The sequence below is a fragment of the Malus sylvestris genome, chromosome 4, assembly GCF_916048215.2.
Source record: "Malus sylvestris chromosome 4, drMalSylv7.2, whole genome shotgun sequence".
NCBI lineage: Eukaryota > Viridiplantae > Streptophyta > Magnoliopsida > Rosales > Rosaceae > Malus > Malus sylvestris.
The window spans coordinates 20,168,033-20,192,393 of record NC_062263.1 but is presented as its reverse complement, the minus strand read 5'-3'; the positions used below and the strand labels follow the sequence as shown (position 1 = coordinate 20,192,393).

Below are 24,361 nucleotides of genomic sequence, written 5' to 3'. Positions count from 1 at the left end.
CTCGTTCCGTTGATGAATGTCGACGTAGAACCGATTGGTTAAACTGGAAACAAGCAATCCAAGTCGAACTCGATTCGCTTGCGAAGCGTAAGGTGTTTGGACCCGTAGCTCATACTTCTCCATATGTGAAACCCGTTGGCTACAAGTGGGTTTTCGTTCGGAAGCGTAATAAGAAAAACAAAATTATGTGTTACAAAGCTCGTCTTGTTGCGCAAGGCTTTTCACAATGCCCTGGGATTGACTATGACGAAAGTTATTCACCCATTATGGATGTGATTACTTTTTTATACCTTATCAATTTGGTAGTTTTCGAAAAATTGAGTATGCAACTGATGGACGTAATAAATGCATATCTCTATGGAGATCTTGATACAAAAATTTACATGAAAGTTCCCGGAGAACTTATATTGACTGGATCAAATATTTCCAAACCCCAGAATACGCTCTTAATTTGGCTGAGGCGTTCACTCTACAATTTGAAGTAATTTGGAATAATGTGGTATAACCGTCTGAGTGAGTATTTGACTAGTCAGGGATATGTGAACAACGAACTATTCCCTTGTGTGTTCATTAAGAAGTTACATTCCGATTTTGCGATAGTTGTAATATATGTCGATGACATGAAACTCCTGAATAGCTCGCGAGAACTGCCGCACACCTAAAGTCAGAATTTGAGATGAAAGATCTAGGAAATACTCGATACTGTCTCAGTCTTAAGATAGAGCACCATTCAGATGAAATCTTAGTACATCAAACGAATTACACCAGAAGGTGTTGCACCACTTTAACGAGGATAAAGCGAAGCCTTCGAGTACTCATATGGTCGTTCAATTGCTATATGCAAAACGAGATCCCTTCTTTCCGAAAGAGGATGATGAAGAGATTTTGGAGCCTGATGTTCCTTATCTAAGTGTGATAAGTGCTTTATTTTACTTAGCTTAATGCATTAGACCAGACATCTCATTCGCTGTTAATTTTTTGGCAAGATACAGTAATGCACCAACACGCAGACATTGGAATGGTGTTAAAGACATCTTCTACTGCCTTAAGGGTACTACGGATTTGGGCTTGTTCTATCCTTACGGATCCTCGAGTGACGTCGGACCTTTTATCTTGAGTCGATTCTCGCCTTGTTGGTTATGCTGACGCATGATACTTATCTGATCCGCACAAGTCACGTTCTCAAACGGGTTATGTCTTAACTGTTGGAGGTAGTGCAATCTCTTGGAGGTTAACTAAACAGACCTTAGTTGCCATTTCGTCTAACCATGCTGAAATTCTCGCCTTACATAAAGCAACTCGAGAATGCTTTTGGTTAAAAGCAGTTGTGGGCCATATTCGAAGCTCATGTGATCTTTGCCCCATCGTGGATGTCCCGACGATGATTTATGAAGATAACGCAGCATGCATCGAACAGCTTAAGAAGGGTTACATCAAAAGAGACAACACCAAGCACATTACGCCGAAGTTCTTCTTCTTACATCAACAACAAGAGCATCAGAAGATTAAAGTCACGCAAATCCGTTCACAAGCCAATTTGGCCGACCTCTACACCAAATCGCTACCGAATGCGACGTTTCAGAAGTTTGTTCAAGGAATTGGTATGTGTAAACTTTCTGAGTTGTAACATTGCTAGTTCTCTTTGAAATTGTGTCAAACTCAGGGGGAGTATCCTGAAGTATACTTGTTTGATCTTAATGTACTTTTTTTTCCTACGATTAGGAACATTTTTCCCATTGGGATTTTGCTACCTAACTAGGTTTTAATGATGCACCCACCATGGGCTGATCATATCCCTGATGACGTCCTATAGACATTTCATTTGACTTTGCATTTCTCACGCATTTTTCCTTAGACTATGGATTTTGTCTCTACTCGAGTTTTTGCCATAGCCATAGGTTTTTTTTTTGTGAAACTTACTTCCTTATGCAAGTTCCTACCTTATTAAGAATAGCGTGTTCCCATAATCAGTGTCAACGAGTTGACTTTCTAATATACCTTGAGTATTTACACACTCAAGCGGGAGTGCTGTAAACTTTCCTAATTTAAGTGTGATTGTGTAAATCCTAGATTATATTTTATTCTAGTTATTCTTTCCTATATGGACTTGTATTCCTTGGGGATGAATAATTTCTTGTAACAACCCGTCCCGAAATTTACGGAATGGAATGGTATTTTCATAATTTCACTTTAGGTTGAAAGATATTTTGAAATGTGCTTTTGGGTCTTATTTGGTGTGCCCAGGTGGGGCCCACCTTTGGTTTTTGTCCCCTGGCCCAAACACTTCATCCTTTCGTTTTTTCCCCCTGTACAATCTCAGGTCGTCTCTCTCTTTGTCTCATTTTCACTCTCTTCACCTTTCCCGAGCTACACACATGGCACCATACCCACACACACCAACTCTCTCCCACTTGGATCTCCCTCATCTCCCTAGTTCATCTTCTCCCTCTGCAAGTGCCAAACAAGAATGGCACCATGGAAATCGGTGCACAAACTTGGGGAAATCCAGCGAGTTTGATCACTTCCGACTAGGTGAGCCTCGGACGCCTTTTTCCATGGATATTGCTTTGATTGCTAAGTCTTTAAGCGTTGTTGTGAAGGATTTTAGCACGATTTCTTCGGGAAGACTTTTCCAATATTTCAGCAAGGTCCGACGGCTTTCAAGCTAATTTTCGGCCAACTCCGACCACTACTAGGGAAACCAAAGGTATAATCCTAATCTACACTTGGTTGTCTTCAACTTGGTGGGTATATCGTAGGTTATGGTTGAGTTTCAAGGTTGACCAGAACTTGGGAAGCTCCGACTTTCGTCTTCATGAGAACCAGTCTGAAAACCGGGTCGACCTGATCCGGTAGCCCTAAACCCAAATCCACCAGCCCAAACCCTTGGGCCGGGTTACCAGGCCCTAACTCAAAACCCAACCTAGCTTATGCGAACCCAAAACCCAGGCCTTTGGCCCACTGAACAAAACCCAATGTCTCGGCCTAAAAGCCTCAGCCCAACCTAGAACCCTGGCCACGCGTGGGCCTGCGCGTAGGCGTGCGTGAGTGCAGGTCTTAGTTGGCGCGTGGAGCACATGCGCTTCCACCGGAGGTACTGTGCTCCGCCGCCATCCACAGCGGTGCCGGCGACTTTTCCGACCAACTTTTCAATGACCCAAATTGACGCGTGACGGCTCGTGAGGGAGCGTGTGGCAGCGCATGGGGGTACCCAAGGTCTCCCCTTATGTTTTTCGACGTCTTGAATCCGTTTATGACGTCTGTTTCGTGAAATTCAATCGTTTTGGTATAGTTTTATTAATTGATACCTTTATGTGCTTAGGTGCAATTGTGTATGGCGTTTCCATCCTCTCTTGTTTGCATGGCTCTTCGACAAAGAAGTATATGTGAGTGGACCCCTTCAAAAATGCATATTTTACTGTTAGAAATGCATACATGAAAAGCACGATTTATTGGTTACGTTTTATGAAACGTTTATGAGTAAATTGGTTTCACGATTTATGAATTATCATGCTTTATCGACTTTACGTTCCTTGTGGTATATATAATTGATGGCTATATACATACTTGTGAGCGAGGTTTTTACGATATGACGTTTTAACTACTGAACTCCGATTAAGATATATATATATATATATATATCATAAATATTATGTTAATGTTTTTATGTACTTACTTAGTGGTTATTCATATGAACTGCCTACGAGCGAATGATATATATATATATATATATATATATATGGCTTCAGCTGGGTGTAGGTTGGTGGCTTTGGCCGGGCATAGGTTGGTGGCTTCGGTCGGAAGATACTTATATATGGCTTCAGTCGGGCGTTTTAGATGGATTCGGTTTGAAGATATTTATATTTGGCTTCAGTTGGGTGATGTAATGGCTTCGGTCGATAATGATAACACTACTAAGCATATTATATACAATATATGTTTTATGTTTTACGTAAAGGTTTTATGGCATGCTAAGGTTTTTAGAAAACCTATTACATATTATACTATTGAGTTTTCATAAACTTTAGGGGTTAGTACGTTGATGAATAATTGTTTCAGTATTACTTATATATAAACTTGGTCCACTCATGTTTTGTTTTGTGCCCCCTCAGGACTTAGATTCGAGGCATACAATCCCGACATCAAGGCACTTCCGCATTGGCATCTTTGAGTCCTCTCAGTATAGAACCCATCTCCTTGTCCATTCAATTTTATATTCTTCATTTTTGGTGTCTCGATTTAGTTGTATGTTCTGAACACGTTCCACAAATGCATATTCATTATAATTAAATTTACAAGTTTTATTTATGTTGGTTAATTGTTCTTGGTTCTCATGCAGCCTAATATGGCTTCATCACCTTCGGGTGTCGGCCAGCACGTGCCTACCCTGGTATTTGGTGAGTATCAGGGTCAGGTGTGTCATTTCTTTTCCCTCTTATTACTATATATAAAGGCACTACGTAGGAGGGAATAACACACATATTCCTTTATACAATTCTACAAACACATCTCTCTCTCTTTTCTCTCTTTATCGCCGGCTCCCTTCCCCTTGTCAGATAAAATAAGCTACAATACTTTTTATTTTTTAAAGGATACATTTTTTGCTTGCCGCCTTAAAGAAGTGTTAATGTTCACTATTATATTTATTATTGTTAGATAAATTTAAATTATAAGATTTGTGTCTATTCAGACATATATATTTTTAAGCGTACTTCTGATAAATAAGGTGATAAGCAAAAACATTTCCATTTTTAAATATCAATAACTGTTCAGTTTTCGTCTATTTTGAACACGTGCTAAATATATGGTTGTTGTTCAAAATTTAGTCCAGACCTATATATTGTCCATGTTAAGTTGCCTTGGATAGAAGCCTTAATACGTTTTGTTTCATTAAAAGAAGGTATTATTCAGGGACAAATGAAGCTGAAAAACTGAATTGAAGAGATAAATGCTCTTAAACATTTAAATCTTAGCAACAAGCCTCTTCCAACCTTAGTATCAAGAAATATACTCACCAATTTGCTATCCTCCTCGAGAAGTAAGCAAATACAAGCCTTTAAAATTGGCCTAAAATTTCCAAGCTGAATCCACAGAGTTTGATCAATGAAGGTTGAGTCGAGTCATACCAGACTGGCTCTACTTAGCCAATTCATATGAGGTAAGTGATTTTTTAGTCGGTCATAAATTTTGGCTTTTTAGAGCATCTCCAAAGGAGATGTCAAATTTTAAACATAAAATTTGAATTTGACAACCTATGTGGCATTTTGACATCTTTTAAAATTTTGCCCTCCACCCAGTATGTCAAATTAAATATTATTTTATTACACTATTTTATTAAACTTATTTTCTGGCTCTCAACCTTTGAAGGCTGATCAGCCACCACTTCAGCCGTAGACAAAGTGGGACTGCTTTGAACTACAAAAATTGATGGGTTCTTGTTTTCATACTTCACGGGTTGCAGTCTTTTCTTAGTTTCTCAGCAACCAAACAGAGCATTTGGGGTACCTAGAAAGAAATGAACAAAGCCGAGAGCTTAGTGAGCTTATAGTACCCACCGGGGGCCGACATGGAAGTGACGGAGGAGCAAGAATTTTGAGGGAAATGTGAGGTTAGCTGAGGAACCACACAAGGTGAGTTCGAGATCGGCGACGAAACTCTCGATTTAGCGTCACTGGTAAATTTGTTGTTGGTTTCTGTGGATTCAAACTTAATCGAATCGGTGGCTGTAATTTCTTGCTTCTTCGGCCCTTACGGCTGCCTCTTCATCCCGTACAACACCTCCGCGACCTCTATTTCTTTCTCGTCTTGATTAGAAGATGCCGTCTTGGTCGACAAGGACATCTTCAACGGCCGAAGTTTGGGTTTGTTTGGCTTTTGGAACAAAAAAATGTCGCTAAAAAATTAATAAAAAAATATTTGACATTGCTGTCAAATTTGACAGCAAGGGGGAGAACGGCTATTCCATGTCATACCACATCAAATTTGGCTTCTCGATTGGAAAACATTGCAGTTTTTTTTTTTATAATTACTGTTAATTTGAATATTTTAATATCTCATTTGAAGATGCTCTTAGAAGTTTCGAATTTTAAATGGGGAAAACAAAAATGTCTAATATGTTAGAACTACCACAAACACTAAATTTAACTTTGCTTTTACACTGTTATTGTTGTCTGACATGGAAATGACCGAGCTTTTATGGCATGCTACTTAGAACGAAAGAAATTATGAATTCATGAAGAGACAGAAGGAAAAAAATTTACGATCAACTGTCCCTTGGTTATCTGATTCCTAAACTTGTAGGTATTGGATTACGAATGTAAGATAAAGCTCACTCTTTATATGATTATATATTACTAACATCAGGAAAGTCAGAAATTGTAATAATTTCAATATCCAGTTGATCATGTGTTTAGTAAACGCAAGAAACCTAAGACCCAAAATAATTTCAGTTCTCATTCTATGTAGTCAAACATGACATTATTTTATTTTGGATGTACTATCCACATATTTATTTTTATATTTTACACATCTATATTAGTTTCTGTCATCTGATTTTTTTCATTTATTTCATTTGATGACAAAAAATAAACAAAGTGGGCGAAAGGTAAAAAGAGATGTATAGATAACATTACTTTTTTTTTTTTATTGATTTTGATACGTAAACTTGGGAGTAATTTAGAACCCCTTTGGACTTGAACTCAGATCATTATATCAAACTCAAAATCAATTTTTGAGTTCTAAACCAAAAAATTTGCATTTGGAAAGCCTGTTCTTAAGAACCAAATTCAAGTATAACTGAAAAGTATAGCTTATTACTTGGAAACAAATAAATAAAGTGAATTTGTAGAATTTTTTATTTGTGCAATCTTTTCCCTTAACAACCAACATTCAAAGCGCCGACAAGCTTCGATCTTTGCTTCCCCTTCGCCCTCGCCACAAATCTCATGAAACACGACTACAAATCAGCCTAACACCCTTCTTCATCTGAATTGGTTCCCGCTGCCTTCCTCTGGCGGATCCTCGACTTCGCCGTAGAGATCGGTTTCTCCAGATCCGTCTTCTTCAGCATTGAAACGCCAATCGATGTACAAACTCGTCGTTGAGATTCTATGGAACTGCATCTGCAAGCGATTTTCTTACAAATTTTGTGTTAATTTTAGGTCTTTTTTTGTGAAGCGATTGCCATGTTTGGTCACGGAGAGAAAGGGAGGGTAAGGGAAGGGGAGGTCGATGGTGAAAGGGAGTGGGGTCTTTTTTATGTTATTATATTTTCAATTGTTAAGAAAAATAATTTTAAATTTTGTATCAAACAAATTTTTTTCTTATAAAAAATTGTTTTTAAGAAATGATATTAAAAAATATTTTCAAAACATGTGAAATTTTTTTAGTAGAATACTAAACGAGCTCTTAAAATTTTGTAAAAAGAGAAAATGAATGGTAATGAACTAATGATCAAATTGTTGGGAGCATTAGGTTTCAAAAATTGAACCCCATGAATTCTCTTGGACCGAGTCACCAACATTTTCTGGGCTCAAAAGCATATAGCCCAAAAGCCCAACAATCGGTTCAACCCGCAACCCAAAACCTAAAATATGTGGGCCGGCGGCGTTTCCGAATCCACGTACGTGGTGCTGAATAAAAAACAGCGAGACCACGCAGTATTTAAAGGACTGAATCGCTAGGGTTTTAGTTTCTGTAAGCACACTAGGGTCGCCGCGCCTTCTCTCCACAGCCAGGATCTAGGGTTTTCTCCGAGCAGCGCCAAGGTACCAATACAGCTCAAATTTCCCTACCCTAATTACCATTCCTCCTTTAATCTGTTCGTATTCGAACAATTTTGTTGAATATTGCATTTGTTCTTGCAGGAAATGGCTCCCGCCGCCCCCAAGAGTGGGATCTTCGTCGGCCTCAACAAGGGCCACATCGTCACCAAGCGTGAATTGCCTCCTCGCCCATCTGACCGCAAGGGGGTAATTTCTCTTTTCATTTCTTAATTCCATCGATTGTTCATATGATTTCTGTGGAATTTTTTGTTTTGGGTTTTGGTGTTCTGGATTTAAGGGTTTTTTTTATTTGTGTGAATAATGTCCTGATTTGTGTGTTTTGGGGTTGTGGGGATGTAGAAAACTAGTAAGAGGGTGCACTTTGTGAGGAATTTGATCAGGGAAGTTGCGGGGTTTGCTCCCTATGAGAAGAGGATTACCGAGCTTTTGAAGGTCGGGAAGGACAAGCGTGCTCTTAAGGTGGCCAAGCGAAAGTTGGGTACCCACAAGAGGGCCAAGAAGAAGAGAGAGGAGATGTCCAACGTTCTCCGCAAGATGAGGTGAGATATTCGTTGGTTTTCGCCGTTGTGGATTCGCGTGTACATTTCAATGTCTTGAACTAGTTGCATTTTTGTGAGTATTGTTGCTTTGAAGCTGTTTGTTTCTTGTATTTGCATATATACTTATGCATGTGTTGTGTAAGTTTGTGGAAATATACGAAAACAACGATGACTTGATAATATATAAGTTAAATTGGTAATATATAAGTGAGCCAATGCTATGAAAACTGACTAGTTAGAATATTAATCATGGCATCTCTACAATAGCTGATGAAATATGTTTGCAGTAAACATAATCTTAAGTGTGCTTAAGATTGTCTCAAGCCCCATATGCTGGCATTTATAGTAGTCTTCTCTATCGGTGGATGGTGATAGCATGCTTATGCTTTCAACTTGATCTGTTATAGCTGGTGATATCATTTGTTGGCTTTTTTAATTAGACTACTAGACTGTGTTGTGTCACTCAAAACGTCGTTGGCTGCAATATGATGCCTACTATACACTGTTGCCTAATTGTAGACGTTGTTGGTTGCAATATGATGCCTACTATACACTGTTGCCTAATTGTAGACTTCTTCCTGAAATTTGCTGATCTCTGAGTAAATAGTTTGTGCAATGCTCATGGTTTTTTATACCGTGTGTTGGTGAGGAATCATATGATCTCTTAGCCTTAAGTATGTTTTGTTATATGTGCAGGTCTGGTGGTGATAAGAAGTGAGCACTTGAAGGGTTGTCTTTATGAATGTAGTTCAGTATCTCTATTAGTTTTGGACATGCATTTTATTAAGGGATTTTTAGACATGGTATGAACTTTGTAATTTTGAATGTTTTGAGACTTTCGATATTTTCTAAGCATCGGATATTTGCCCTTCAGTTCTCAAGGTATGTCTTTCAAGTTTGTGATTGACTTAGATTTACTAAATAGTTGACGCTTGTGGCAGCATTTCTCTTAGTGTAGGGAGAGCCGTGGTTACTAGCGATGGGCAAAAGTCTTGATGTGCCCTCTGTACTAAAACTCGTTGGATGTTTGATTTTTGCGGTCATCACTTCGTAGTATGTGCCTTTCCCTATAATGTGTACACTAAAACTCGTTCGATTTTTTTTTTAATTCATACGATTTGATAGTCGAAATTAAAAGGTGTGTGATGGCACTTCCGTCTAGAAATTATGTTCCTCTCAATATCAATGTTAGATGCATTATAATATACAAGCTTGGTAAAGTATAGAAAAAGTGCGTTTAGCCTTCTGCTAGTTGGAGCGACCAAAGTGGATGAATGTTAGTTTTTTGTGCATTGATGAATGTGGACATCTGCCATCATTGTTCTCAAATATGACAATTAGTAATAAGGTTTTGGCGAGCGAAAGCATTCGTCACAAAGTTGGCCTCTCTAAATATATGTTTCTAGTCGATGCAAGCAAATTTGGTCACAGTCCACTTGATATCTTCAATAATAGGAATCGAATTTCACAGTGTCGCACCCCGATCCAACACTGATTGAAAAACCAACTTAGAGTCACCTTCAACCATAATTTTTGTATAGCCCTTTCTATGAGCAAAAAGAAGGCCCTCTCTAAGAGTCTTAGCCTCCACTTCTGAAATAGTGGCACCGTCAAGATTTAAAGCTCCACTTCCAATAAGATGCCCATTATGATTCTTTAAGACAAAATCCATTGCCGCCTCGTCCCTAGCCAACGAACTATCAAAATTTAGCAAAAAGAAGGCCCTCTCTAAGAGTCTTAGCCTCCACTTCTGAAATAGTGGCACCGTCAAGATTTAAAGCTCCACTTCCAATAAGATGCCCATTATGATTCTTTAAGACAAAATCCACCGCCGCCTCGTCCCTAGCCAACGAACTATCAAAATTTAGCTTAACATAACTCTAATATGAAGGATGCCATTTAATAATCATGGAAGTATCATCACTATTCCTTCTTAAACCTTTACGATTGGCTCTATGATATCGTTCACGCATAGATATAGCTAATAATTTAGATCTCGCCAAGATGGGCATAACATTTCTAAACACGAAATTTGCCAGCAAAAGAGCAAACACAAGCTTAAATCACTAGGAACTTCCTTACAACATGCTTTAAAGAATTTAACCAGTCTACTATTGAGTTAAAGTTAGCATTAGTGAAATTGCCCGGCTTAATTAATTGAAAAAAGGTCCCAAATCGATTTAGGGACATCGCAATTAAAGAATAAATGCATTTGGTCCTCGTCTACGAATTACAAAAATTACATCTTATCACTATTAATCACAATATGACTTAATATTGTCCTAATTTGAAGTCTATCACGAATGAACAACCACGCAAACATCTACACTCTAAGAGGAATATTAAGTTTCCACATCTTATTAATTAACTTATACTTTGTAGATTGAGTCAGCGTCCCCTTCTAAATCCAATTAGCCGATTTAATAAAGAACTTACCATTTGTATTTGGACCCCAAACTAGCACATCTTTGGAATCCTGCAAAGAAATTATAATATTACATATTATATTTTTAATTTCATTACTAACCACTTGCGAAAGCTTTCTCTTATCCCCTTGTTGTTCTTCTATGGTGCTGTGTTAGAACCCCTTTTATTGGTTTCGGCCAAACATTGAACCACTTCTATTTTGGAAGTTTATAATGGCTAAATTATAAAAATATATTTGGACAAATTCTTACTAAGTGCTTTTAGAACTCAAAATTTTTTTTTCTAAAAGTTGCTTTAGTTATTTTTAAATTTTTTTTCAAACAAGTCCAAAAATACTTAGGAAGTACTTTAAATTTTAGAAGCACTTTTTTCGCTATCCACACATAAACTCTTTCCCTTTCTAGTACATTAACAAATAGGCTTTGAATGCGATTTTGAATTACAACTTGCTATTGATATAGTGCTTCTATTCTTCCCAATATCGAAAGAGATTCCAAGTTTGAACTCCCTAGTTCTCTATAACGAAAGGATAGCAATAATGATAATCAACATCAAGTAGAAAAGAGATTTTGGCACTACAGCGACGGAGGCGTCTGTGGTCTGTGGGGCGCTCAATCATCGGATCACTCCAACATCTTTTCATCTATCTTCTCTCCAACCTAATTCGGAAGCTTGCAAGCTTGAAGTTCTCGAGTCGCCACCATCGTCTCCCAATTGGTTTAAACTACTTTTAAAACCTCAAGTGCTTGTTTCGCTTTGCAAGCGCACCCACACTAACCAAAACTATAGATAAGTCATACAATCAAAAGAAATTATTTTCGAGACGACACGGGTAAAAAAATCATTTGCGCTAGCTACATGTTTATCGATAATAATATCAATACCATGCCTATTGTCATTTACATTTTGTTGACTATAATAATATCGATGTATTGCTTTAATAAAGAACGCACATCCAATTCGTAGTAGACGGGCTAATCTGGCAATTGTGATGTGTGACATCTTCTTTTCATTTGTGGTTTGGTATCATTTTGTCAAATATGGGCTTAAAAGAAGGGGATGTGGCCATGACAACGTTTTCCATATTTTTTTCAGTCTCCATCTTCCCTTTTGGGTCGGGCTTAAAACAACGATGTGGCATAATCATGTAAAAGGTACGGGCCCTAGCAAAAAGGAACAAAACAAGCTAGCTAATGACATGATAATATTTTGCACTGTACAACGATATAGTTATATTCTTCTTTGCTTGCTAATAAAAGGTGTTAGGTTCGACTCACGTTGATGGAGAATTCAAGACCAATTAAAATGACTGACTCATTGTGTGACTAGCTCAGTCCCTTAGTGTAAATATATTATTGTATGAAAAAAAAGTCAGAAGAATATCTCTTCACTTGTAAAATGATGTGTTAGATTCGATTTACTGTAATGGAAAGTTCGATACTTAATAATTACATCAGGCTTATTGTATGGCTCAACACAAATTTTTTGGTTACAAACCCTAATAATTGCAACACATAAAAAAGAAAAACAAACAAAACATGTCCAAATGTGGAGAAAAATATTTATAGTTGAGCTTCTTGGCTGTGTGTTATTTGCTGGTTGGGGGACTTAACCCAACACCTTATGGCACGAGCTGACGACAACCATGCACTAGCTGTGTCGAGTTCCCGAAGGCACTCCTCCCTTTCAAGAGGATTTGCGGTATGTCAAGTCCTGGTAAAGTTCTTTGTTTTGCATCGAATTAAACCACATACTCAATGAACGAAGGAAGACGTGTTGCAGTCCCAGAAAGTTGAAACACAATAAAAGAAAATTGAAGGGAGGGTCGTAGGCGTAGCAGGAATATGGATAGATGGGATGTATATTTGAGAGGGTCCACGTTGTGACTTGACACATAGCGTTTTCTCCGCGCCCTTGGACCAACATTGGGTATAAGAACTTCCCTTTTTGCTTTTACTTGTATTAAAGTATTTTTGTTGCATGTGATGTAATATTTTAGTGTATAGGTTAACTTCCTCATTTTTTAAATTATAATAATAGTTTCAAACTCTTCTTAAGTAAATAAAAAAGCATCTTTGAGAGGAATACTAATTTTTTATTAAACTAACAAGTGCATATTGTCAAAAAACTATTTTAGGTACTCAGTTTAATTAACCTTTCATCTCCAATAACATTCTTTATTTCACAAACTTCAAATGTTTTATTATTAACAATTCAAACTCAACCCACTCATTTTTTAAAACAATTTTCTCTCTTTTTTCTTTTCTCCTTGCTCAAGGGTGGACCCTTGAGTTTTATGTTTTTTAATATTTAGCAAGTGAATAGTTGCGCTCTAAATTTAAAAAGTGATTGTTAATTTTTCTATAACAGAGAGTCTTTAACAGCATTTCTTTGACATAAATTTTTTGAATTTCTCTTTAAAATAGAATTTTGGTTATTTTGCAGCATTTCTTGGAGATGCTTTTATAATTTGTATTGCTTTCCAATCAAATAAACTAACACAATCAATTGCTACTCATTACTTTAATTATCTCTTTTTAATAGAAAAGTTTTAACCGCCAGAGTAATTCACCACTTACAATTATTTTTGTTGTTTGTATATCGTATAATAGGGTATAAATAAATGTAGTCTCTTAAGCAATTTTCAAGTCGTAAAAATGGTCTTGTTTTTGATAAATTTTGGATGTGATCAAGTTCGGGCAAAGATTTCTCTGGAGAATGATCCTCGGACCTCAGCACAGCTTTCCAAGGGATTGGCACTTTGGATGTATAGTCGGGCTCTTGCTTGTTGATGTGCTACAAGAAGAGGACAAAGTTAGTTCTGAAAGGTGCCTTTGTGGGGTCTTAGGTGTAGGCCTTGAGGCTTGCAATCAAAACTAACTAAGTGCTAGGCGTGCCACTATTATCTCAGTATAGAAGATGTAGAACAAGAGTGTTTTTAGTCACTTACTTGCGCCCCAAGTTACTCGGACTTTTTGTTATCATAGTCCACATTAAGTTCTTTTTCTTGCCTTGTAAACAAGGACTTTTAGTTCATAGTCTTGTATGTTCAAATGAAAGGAGTCCAGGCCCCTTTAAGTCGTTTGCTTGGTTCTTGATTGACTTTAATGATAACATATCCATTAAACTAACCAGATCCAGATGCAAATGGAACTTTTAAAATAGGAAAACTGATGGAAATAACTTGAATACATACTGGAGAATGCATTAAGTAATAGATCTACAAATTTAGAAAGCAAACAAAGAGCCTCGAGCAAGATTTCACTTTGTCTGACAAGGTTGAACCTCTTGCAATCACTTCTCTTTGAATTAACAAGGGTTTATATGCTAAAAAGGGATGGATGGTAAACAAGTTTACACAGGGGAATCGATACTATGCCACTAAGGGAGATAGCTTGTCGCTAAAAGAGACTGAATTTGGGTTGATTTCAGCTTTTGGATGCAAATCTGGCTTGAGAGCAGAGTTTGTATGTTTGTTTGTTTGATTGGTTGAGTACCCTTGTCTCTGGGGCCTCTTCTTCCTTTTATAGGCAATTTAGCCCGACTGCTGTAGCTTTGCTCTTGACCGAAAGCACTTGGAGGGTAGTGAGTCATCAACTTTTTACTTGGAATGCCACTAGAAAGTATTCTTTGGCTAGTAATAGGTTAGTCTTCATCACTTGTCTCTTCAATGGTAAGCATGTGGCTTGTATTTGGCTGAGAAGGCTTCAATTTGCCTTTGGGCAAGTCCCCTTTTAGTTGGCATCTTTGGGCTTTCCTTCACTCAAATTAATGTTCAAATATTAACGCAAACAAATCCCTTGTTGTTTTGATTACAAATGATATTCTACAATAATTTACACTAAATACAGGGTGAGAGTTTGAACTTAGAAATGATATTCCACTTGCTCGATGGGACCCCACTTAATCCTGTAATTCGTATAATTGTTCTAAGACGATTATATATCTATCAGCAGCATGCAATGCATGGGATGGCAATTGGCAAAGTAAATTATAATTTGGTATCTTTTTACTTACGTACCCCATTCCATTATATTATATGATACTCGGACGACAAAATTGTTAGGCAACGTTCGACAGCGAACTTTGCAAAAGGTTAAGCCTATACAAAATTCAATTTTATATATTATATACCTAGTTTATTATTTCCATTACCTTTTATTTTAATCAATAAGAATATAATCATCTATTAATTTAATTGTACCTCTAGTCTAGAGGAATTAAGTAAATCTTGATCCAATCTGATCATCAGCTAGACAACATATTCTATAGCAAAGCTAAAATGCACGCGTTATTTTCACATATTATGTATGAATTCTCCTGACATCTCATTTAGAGTGGCATCAAACCGACCGACCCGATCAAACCGAAGGATCCAAACTATATTGGTCGATTTAGTTTGATTTTGATCAAGAAAAAATCAAACAATTTAAAAATCGAACCGACTTGATTTACTTTTGGTTTAATTCGGTTTTGATATTTTTAAAACTGACTAAAACCAAATCGAAGCGACCATGTATCTTTTAATTATTTTTTTTTTTACACATGTCAACTTATTATAGGTTATTTAAAGGCCTTATTATACACATATTATAAATCTCAACATATATTATAGGAAATTGTCATTAGCACTCCAAAAATCTAATTCTACACTCCTCACAAGTGTATTTTTCTTTCTAATTATAGAAAATTTGGAGTGCAAAATAAACCATTCCCATATTCTAACTTGTAACGATTATTAACAATTAGGAGATTTATATACATGTATCTTATGCTTATGTGAGGTTGTAATAAATAAATTGTTTGCTAGCATTAGATTTTATTTAATTGAAACTTAATTAGTTATATTTAACATGATAAACTTTTTATGTTGAGAAATGTTTAGTTAATCTTTCAATCCAATTTGAATGCATGAGATGTCTGGAGGTTTAGAAGATAAAATTCTTGAAATGTTAAAACGTTTCTTTAACTCCGCCTATGTAATTTTACATTGCCGGTCCCAAGCCCGGATAAAGGAGGAGGGGGAGGGCGTCAGGTAGTCGACAGCCGGCACTCCATGATCACGTCGAATCCTTATGAAAATGAATCCAGAACAAAATCGCGCTAAAGCTAGGGCGTCACCCGTAAGTGGCGCGCTGTGTGGCCCGAGCACAGTGATAAGTGAGCAAGGGTCGCTGTATCTCCATTGGCACCCGGATGCAGTGTTAAATGAGCAAGGGGGCCGTAGAAACTTCTTTTCGAACGACTCCACTCAAAGTTGTTTGGGAGCATATGCTCCTATCAACTTTACACGGGACACACAAAAGAAGTACTTTGATCCTATTAGACGGGGGAGGGTGAAGAAGCTAGGACAGAAGGGTAGAGTTCAAGAGAGCAAAATGCGTTTAGGAACGTGGAATATAGGAACCTTAACGGGAAAATCTATGGAAGTAGTGGAAGTTATGGTGAGGAGAAGGATAAATATTATGTGCCTACAAGAAACTAAGTGGGTTGGTAGTAAAGCAAAGGATCTAGAAAACTCAGGGTTTAAACTTTGGTATTCGGGCACAAATAGAACGAGAAACGGTGTTGGCATCATCGTGGACAAGACCTTGACACAAGATGTTGTAGATGTCAAGAGGGTAGGAGATAGAATCATGGCAATCAAGATTGTAATAGGACAAGAACTTATCAATGTGATTAGTGCATACGCACCTCAAGTAGGGTTGGATACGAGTTCGAAGGAGAAATTTTGGGAAGACCTTGGAGACTTGGTGCAAGGAATTGCTCAGACGGAGAAATTATTTATAGGAGGAGATCTAAATGGACACGTGGGCAGGGAGACAGGCAACTATGGAGGTTTTCATGGTGGCCATGGTTTTGGGGAGAGAAACGAGGATGGGGAAGCTATCTTGGATTTTGCAATGGCATATGATCTCTTCTTAGCCAACACCTTCTTTAAGAAGAGAGAAGAACATGTGATCACCTACAAGAGTGGGTCGTCAAAAACACAAATAGATTTTCTTCTAATGAGGAAAGGGGATCGTATAACTTGTAAGGATTGCAAAGTTATACCAGGAGAGAGCGTAGCTAATCAACATCGCTTGTTGGTGATGGATGTACATATCAAAAGAGGGAGACAAAAGAACAAGACTTGGAAGTGCCCAAGGACTAGATGGTGGAATCTAAAAGAAGAAAAACAAGCCATTTTCAAAGAGAAGGTAATCACCCAATGTGTGTGGGATAGAGAGGGGGAAGCTAGCCAAATGTGGGATTCCATGGCTAGTTGTATCCGAAAAGTAGCAAAAGAGGTATTAGGAGAGTCCAAGGGCTTTGCCCCACACCAAAAGGAATCTTGGTGGTGGAATGAGGAGGTACAAACAAAGGTGAAGGCTAAGAATGAATGTTGTAAAGCCTTATACAAGGAGAGGACCGATGAAAATGGTGAAAGGTATAGAAAAGCGAAGCAAGAGGCGAAGAAAGCGGTCAGAGAAGCTAAGTTAGCGGCTTACGACGATATGTATAAACGACTAGATACCAAAGAAGGAGAGTTGGATATCTATAAACTAGCTAGAGCAAGGGAAAAGAAGACAAGGGACCTAAACCAAGTGAGGTGCATCAAGGATGAGGATGGAAAGGTTCTTGCTACAGAGAACGCTGTTAAAGACAGATGGAGAGGTTATTTTCATAATCTTTTCAATGAAGGACATGAAAGGAGTGCTTCTTTAGGGGAGTTGAGTAACTCAGAAGAGTGTAGAAACTACTCTTTTTATCGTCGAATCCGGAAGGAAGAAGTGGTTGTAGCTTTGAAGAAGATGAAGCATAGAAAAGCAATAGGCCCAGACGATATACCAATCGAAGTGTGGAAAGTTTTGGGAGAGACAGGTATAACATGGCTCACTGACCTTTTCAATAGGATTTTGAAAACGAAGAAGATGCCAAATGAGTGGCGAACGAGCACTTTGGTGCCTATCTACAAGAATAAGGGCGACGTACAAAATTGCATGAACTATAGGGGTATTAAGTTAATGAGTCATACAATGAAGCTCTGGGAGAGAGTCATTGAGCATAGATTGAGGCAAGAGACACGGGTTTCGGACAACCAATTCGGGTTCATGCCAGGGCGCTCAACCATGGAGGCAATCTATCTCTTACGAAGATTGATGGAAAGATATAGAGATGGGAAAAAGGATTTACACATGGTCTTTATAGATTTGGAAAAAGCGTATGATAGGGTCCCAAGAGACATTCTTTGGAGGATCTTAGAGAAGAAAGGAGTACGAGTAGCATATATCCAAGCTATAAAGGATATGTATGAAGGAGCAAAGACTGCCGTAAGAACTCATGAAGGACAAACCGAAAGCTTTCCCATAACTGTAGGATTACATCAAGGCTCATCCTTAAGTCCTTACCTTTTTGCGTTGGTAATGGATGAGTTAACAGGACATATTCAAGATGATATTCCTTGGTGTATGCTTTTCGCAGACGATATAGTGTTGATAGATGAAACTCAGGAAGGGGTAAATGCAAAGCTTAACCTTTGGAGAGAAGTGTTGGAATCTAAAGGTCTTCGCCTAAGCCGATCAAAGACAGAATATATGGAGTGCAAGTTCAGTGCAGATGGAGGCCAAAACGAGTTAGGGGTGAGGATCGGAGATCAAGAAATACCAAAGAGCGACCGTTTTCGTTACCTAGGATCTATCTTGCAAAAGAACGGAGAATTAGATGGAGATCTCAACCATAGAATACAAGCTGGATGGATGAAGTGGAAGAGTGCATCTGGCGTGTTGTGTGACCGCCGTATGCCACTGAAGCTCAAGGGAAAATTTTATAGGATGGCAATAAGGCCGGCGATGCTGTATGGCACAGAATGTTGGGCGGTGAAGCATCAACACGTACACAAAATGGGTGTAGCGGAGATGAGGATGCTTCGTTGGATGTGTGGGCACACGAGAAAGAATAAGATTAGGAATGAGGATATCCGGGGTAAAGTAGGAGTAGCCGAAATTGAAGGAAAGATGAGAGAAAATCGGTTACGGTGGTTTGGACATGTGCAAAGAAGGCCTACTGACGCTCCGATTAGAAGATGCGACTATGGGACAGAGGTTCAGGGCCGAAGGGGTAGAGGAAGACCTAGGAAAACTTTGGAAGAGACTCTAAGAAAAGACTTAGAGTACTTGGATCTAACGAAGGACATGACACAAGACCGAGCAAAATGGCGTTCTAAGATTCATATAGCCGATCCCACTCAGTGACTTGGATTTTTCAAGTCTCCAACCGAGAAGTTTTCCTCACTCGAAAAATTAAGGGAACACTACCCCAACCTACATGCTCCACTCAGAAAGCTTCAACATACAAGCTTCAACAAAAGAAAATTCAAAGAACTTAGCGAAGAAGGCTTTGGTGTATTTAACACAATACGTTGAAATGAAGGAAAACTTATTTATTGATATCCCCGATAAGCTACAAATATGTACATATACATGAGTCAAAATAAACAAACAAGATGGAGCCTTCACAAAGGTTGCTTAGGAGAAGTCTCAGCAGTCGGTAGAGCCCCAGAAAGAGAAGGCATCGGAGGGGGATCATTCGGAGCCTCAGTACTGGATAGAACCCTAGAAGGAGGAGGCATCAGAGGTTGATCATTTGGAGCTTCATTACGCGGTACAGCCTCAGAAGACGAAGGCAATAAATGCCTTTGGAACAAACCCACAAATCTCTGATGATCAAGTAAAACCTGACCATCAGTTTCCTTCATCTGGTCAAGCTTCCTCTTCATGTTTGTAGCATAGTCATGTGCGAGCCGGTGCAACTGTTTATTCTCATGCTTGAGCCCTCTAATCTCCTGTTTGAGACTCATCACTTCGGCCGCCAATGATTCAACTTGGCGGGTTCGAGCAAATAGGCGTTGGGCCATATTAGACACAGAACCTGCACACTGAACACTGAGAGCCAGTGAATCCTTAACAGCTAACTCATCAGACCGTTTGGAAAGTAGTCTGTTATCTTTGGGAGTGAGAAGGTTCCTGGCCACCACCGCAGCGGTCATATCATTCTTCATCACGGAATCCCCAACGGTAAGAGGACCAGTAGGGGAGACGAAGGATGGGCGCCATATGTTGTTTGGAGAAGGCGGGGCTGCCTCTTCAACAAGGTTCAAGTCAAAACGACGGTCGGAGGGGCCAGACATTTTCAAAGGTATTGAAGAGAGAAGAGGTCGGACAAATCAAGATCTTAGAAGTGCAAGAATGGAGCTTCTACTGGTGGAGATTCAAGTGTGCTTTGGAACTTAATGCCAGCCCCTATAAAAAGCTGCACTCGACGGAGCTTCAGACATCGAAGAGGCGCCTGCTCAGAATTCGAAGAGGCATTTGCTTTCTCAAAAGCTAGGCTGCTTAGAGACCACGAGGGTTGATCTCATAAATCGAAGAGGTGTTTGCTTTCTCAAAAGTTGGGCTGCTCAAAGACCACGAAAGCCGATCTCAGAAATCGAAGAGGCGCTCTCTTCCTCAAAAGCTGGGCTCCTCAGAGACCATGAGGGCCGATCTCAGAAATCGAAGAGGCACCTACTTTTCCAGCCTTGTCAGCACCTGTCACACGCACACTCAGCTTTGCGGAAATTATGGGTATTCTGTCGAAGACTTCTGGGGAAGTAGAAAACACATGAATCTTACTGTCCAATCACCCACTTCCCACACGCAGCAATAGCTCATGGGTACCACAGATAACTTTGCCAAAGTTCTCTGCCAAAGTTGAGCACGTGAAGCTTGCAGCTCCCACTACATCGCTCTGACCAAGAAGGGTAAAAGAATAGCAAAGAAACAGCACTAACAAAGTTTAGACCCATAAATTTTGAAGGTCTAGCTACCATATTATTACCCACAAGGGTAAAGGAACAGTACCACTGTTGGATAATTGGAAAGTCCCTGTGTGTCAACCTCTGTGCCTCGTGGCAAGGTAGACTAGCAAACATGCCCAACCTTTACTCACATTCGAGAAAACACTCCCAATAAGATTGCTTGCTCCAAAATCGAAGAGGCACCGTCCTCCGAATCTCGAGAGCCAGACTCCCAACATGACTACTTTCTCAAAAATCGAAGAGAGGGTAAAGGAACAGTACCATTGCTGGATAATTGGAAAGTCCCTGTGTGTCAACCTCTGTGCTTCGTGGCAAGGTAGACTAGCAAACATGCCCAACCTTTACTCACATTCGAGAAAACACTCCCAACAAGATTGCTTGCTCCAAAATCGAAGAGGCACCGCTCTCCGAATCTCGAGAGCCAGACTCCCAACATGATTACTTTCTCAAAAATCGAAGAGACACTGCTCCCCGAATCTCGAGAGCCAGACCCCCAGCATGATTGCTTTCTCAAAAATCGAAGAGGCATCGTTCTCCGAATCAATCGAAGAGGCGCTCGCTTTCTCAAAAGCTGGGCTGCTCAGAGACCACGAGGGCCGATCTCAGAAATCGAAGAGGCACCTTCTTTTCTAGCCTTGTCAGCACCTGTCACACGCACACTCAGCTTTGCGGAAATTATGGGCATTCTGTCGAAGACTTCTGGTGAAGTAGAAAGCACATGAATCTTACTGTTCAATCACCCACTTCCCACACGCAACAATAGCTCATGGGTACCACAGATAACTTTGTCAAAGTCTCTGCCAAAGTTGAGCACGTGAAGCACGTGAAGCTTGCAGCTCCCACTACATCGCTCTGACCAAGAAAGGTAAAAGAATAGCAAAGAAACAGCACTAACAAAGTTTAGACACATAAATTTTGAAGGTCTAGCTACCATATTATTACCCACAAGGGTAAAGGAACAGTACCACTGTTGGATAATTGGAAAGTCCCTGTGTGTCAACCTCCGTGCTTCGTGGCAAGGTAGACTAGCAAACATGCCCAACCTTTACTCACATCCGAGAAAACACTCCCAACAAGATTGCTTACTCCAAAATCGAAGAGGCACCGCCTTCCGAATCTCGAGAGCCAGACTCCTAACATGATTACTTTCTCAAAAATCGAAGAGACTGCTCCCCGAATCTCGAGAGCCAGACCCCCACCATGATTGCTTTCTCAAAAATCGAAGAAGCATCGTTCTCCGAATCTCGAGAGCCAGATACCACATACCACTTTTTCAAAGTGCTCTGACAGAGTTAAAACATGTGAAGCTGGCAGCTCCCACTACCGTGCTATGACCAAGCAGGGTAAAGGAATAGCATTACTACTTGTTGTTAGGGAGACTCCTATATATGTCGACCTCCATCCCCAACGGACAGGCAGACCTGCAAAAATGCTCAACCCTTCCTCATATCTGAGAGGGCACTCCCAACGAAGCCTTTCGAAATATTCAGCTTTCTTTCCCCCCGATAATACCTCTGCAAACAAGCTATACTAGAGCAAGAATATCTCATATCATCAGGGTTAAAAGCAAGAGTATCCCATATCATGCTTTTTCCCTGTCTTTTCCTTTGGCCTTGTTTTTACCTGCAAGACAAGGAGAAAGAGAGCAATCAGTCAGCACTTGAAATCAAGCTCCCAGCCAGGAACTGACAGCCTGGAACCCCTTACCTGATTACTTACCTGGCATTGCTCTCGAGTACTCATCTTCAACATCTTATGTTGCCAGGGAAGATACCGCATCTGCTTGAGGAACAGATAGGGCAAGTGCGAAGGATACAAGGAAGCATGTGGAGACAAGCGTAACAGCACACGTGCCGATCCATCCATTACTCTGTCAAAAGCAAAAGTATCCCATATCAGCAGGGTCGAACGTACTCTAGATTTGATGGACTTGTTTTGACCCTCAAATTCTTCAGTCGGCCTTATACTCTGGAGGAAACCAGAAAACCCTCCAGCTCAGTTCAAGAATAAGCCTGTGGAAAGTTACTTCTTCAAAAGCAAAAGTATCCCATATCATCTCTTCTCATTTTTCTTCTCTTTATCCTTCATGCTGCTGCAAGATGGGGAGAAGGTGAACAATCAGCCGCAGCTCTGATTGCTTACCTTGTCTGTCACCTCTTTCAGCAAATCCCCTAGCTCGGCGACTTGGGGGACTCCTACTACATGGTTTGTATCGCGCTTGACCAAGCCTGAAACTACAAGTAAGCTTCAAGTGAAATTGATACATTACCTTGTGCATCTCCACCAGTTAAAGATACCACCCCTGGATGGAGGAAGAGTACTTCCAGAGAAGCTGCCACATCTACCTATGAGACAGATAAGGCAAGTCAAGATGATACCACACTCCGATACTTAGAAGTTTCGTGATTACGAGATCATTCTCCCACAATATTTCCTAATGTCATTTGTACTAAATCATTCACTTGTACTCACTAAAGGAGAGCTTGAACCTATGTACTTGTGTAAACCCTTCACAATTAATGAGAACTCTTCTATTCCGTGGACGTAGCCAATCTGGGTGAACCACATACATCTTGTGTTTGCTTTCCTATCTCTATCCATTTATATACTTATCCACACTAATGACCGGAGCAATTTAGCGAAGATCACAAAAAGCGACCGTTTTCGCTACCTAGGATCTATCTTACAAGAGAACGGAGAATTAGATGGAGATCTCAACCATAGAATACGAGCTGGATGGATGAAGTGTAAGAGTGCATCCAGCATGTTGTGTGACTGTCGTAGGCCACTGAAGCTCAAGGGAAAATTTTATAAGACGGCAATAAGGCCAGCGATGTTGTATGGCACAGAATGTTGGGCGGTGAAACATCAACACGTACACAAAATGGGTGTAGCAGAGATAAGGATGCTTCGTGGGATGTGTGGGCACACGAGAAAGGATAAGATTGAGAATGAGGATATCCGAGGTAAAGTAGGAGTAGCCGAAATTGAAGGAAAGATGAGAGAAAATCGGTTCCGGTGATTTGGACATGTGCAAAGAAGGCCGACTGACGCTCCGGTTCGAAGATGTGACTACGGGACAGAGGTTCAGGGCCGAAGGGGTAGAGGAAGACCTAGGAAAACTTTGGAAGAGACTCTAAGAAAAGGCTTAGAGTACTTGGATCTAACGGAGGACATGACACAAAACCGAGCGCAATGGCGTTCTAGGATTCATATAGCCGACCCCACTTAGTGGGAAAAGGCTTTGTTGTTGTTGTTGTTGTTGTTAAAACGTTTCTTTATTTATGTGTTGAATAGGCTTAAACTGACTGAATCAAACTAAATCAAACTGATTAACAATAATTTGGTTTGGTTTAGTTCGGTTTCAATGGTGGTATTGTTCAAAATCGAACCAAACCAAACAATTAAATACTAGTTGCTTCGGATACATTTTTATTGTCAAATCTAATCAAATAGATCTCATTGATCAAACCTAAATTGTACCCCTTGCCCTTGGTATGAACTGTCCAAAAAAAAAATGGAACTTTAACGAAAAACTCCCGGTACTGTTCACTTTAACGAAAAACCACATTTTTACACTAAAAAATCAATCCTGGTAGTATTCACTTTACTCTTTATTTTGTCCTTATCGTTAAAACTCAAAGTTTTCAAGCCTCTTTCATTAGTTTTCCTAAAAAAAATCCATAAATAAAAAAAAAAATTGCCCTAAATCATGATTCTTGTAAACATGTTTTTTTACAAACGACTAGTGTCAGTGGATTAAATTGTTAGTT

The 24,361-nt window shown here is 39.4% G+C and overlaps 2 protein-coding genes across 2 annotated transcripts in view; both read left to right on the top strand.

Moving 5' to 3' along the window:
* Positions 1-23,289, top strand: part of LOC126620260 (uncharacterized) — a 104,547-nt gene extending 81,258 nt beyond the window's left edge. Inside the window, exon 2 of the mRNA XM_050288774.1 lies at positions 19,367-23,289. The gene's annotated coding sequence lies outside the window, so the exon portion shown is untranslated. The remainder of the gene's footprint in view (positions 1-19,366) is intronic.
* Positions 7,612-9,196, top strand: LOC126620265 (60S ribosomal protein L36-3-like). Its single transcript, XM_050288782.1, has 4 exons — positions 7,612-7,766; positions 7,866-7,970; positions 8,124-8,323; positions 9,020-9,196. The coding sequence occupies exons 2-4, from the start codon at positions 7,869-7,871 to the stop codon at positions 9,039-9,041; spliced, it is 324 nt and encodes a 107-aa protein (XP_050144739.1). The 5' UTR covers positions 7,612-7,766; positions 7,866-7,868; the 3' UTR covers positions 9,042-9,196.
* Positions 23,290-24,361: the final 1,072 nt, after the last annotated feature.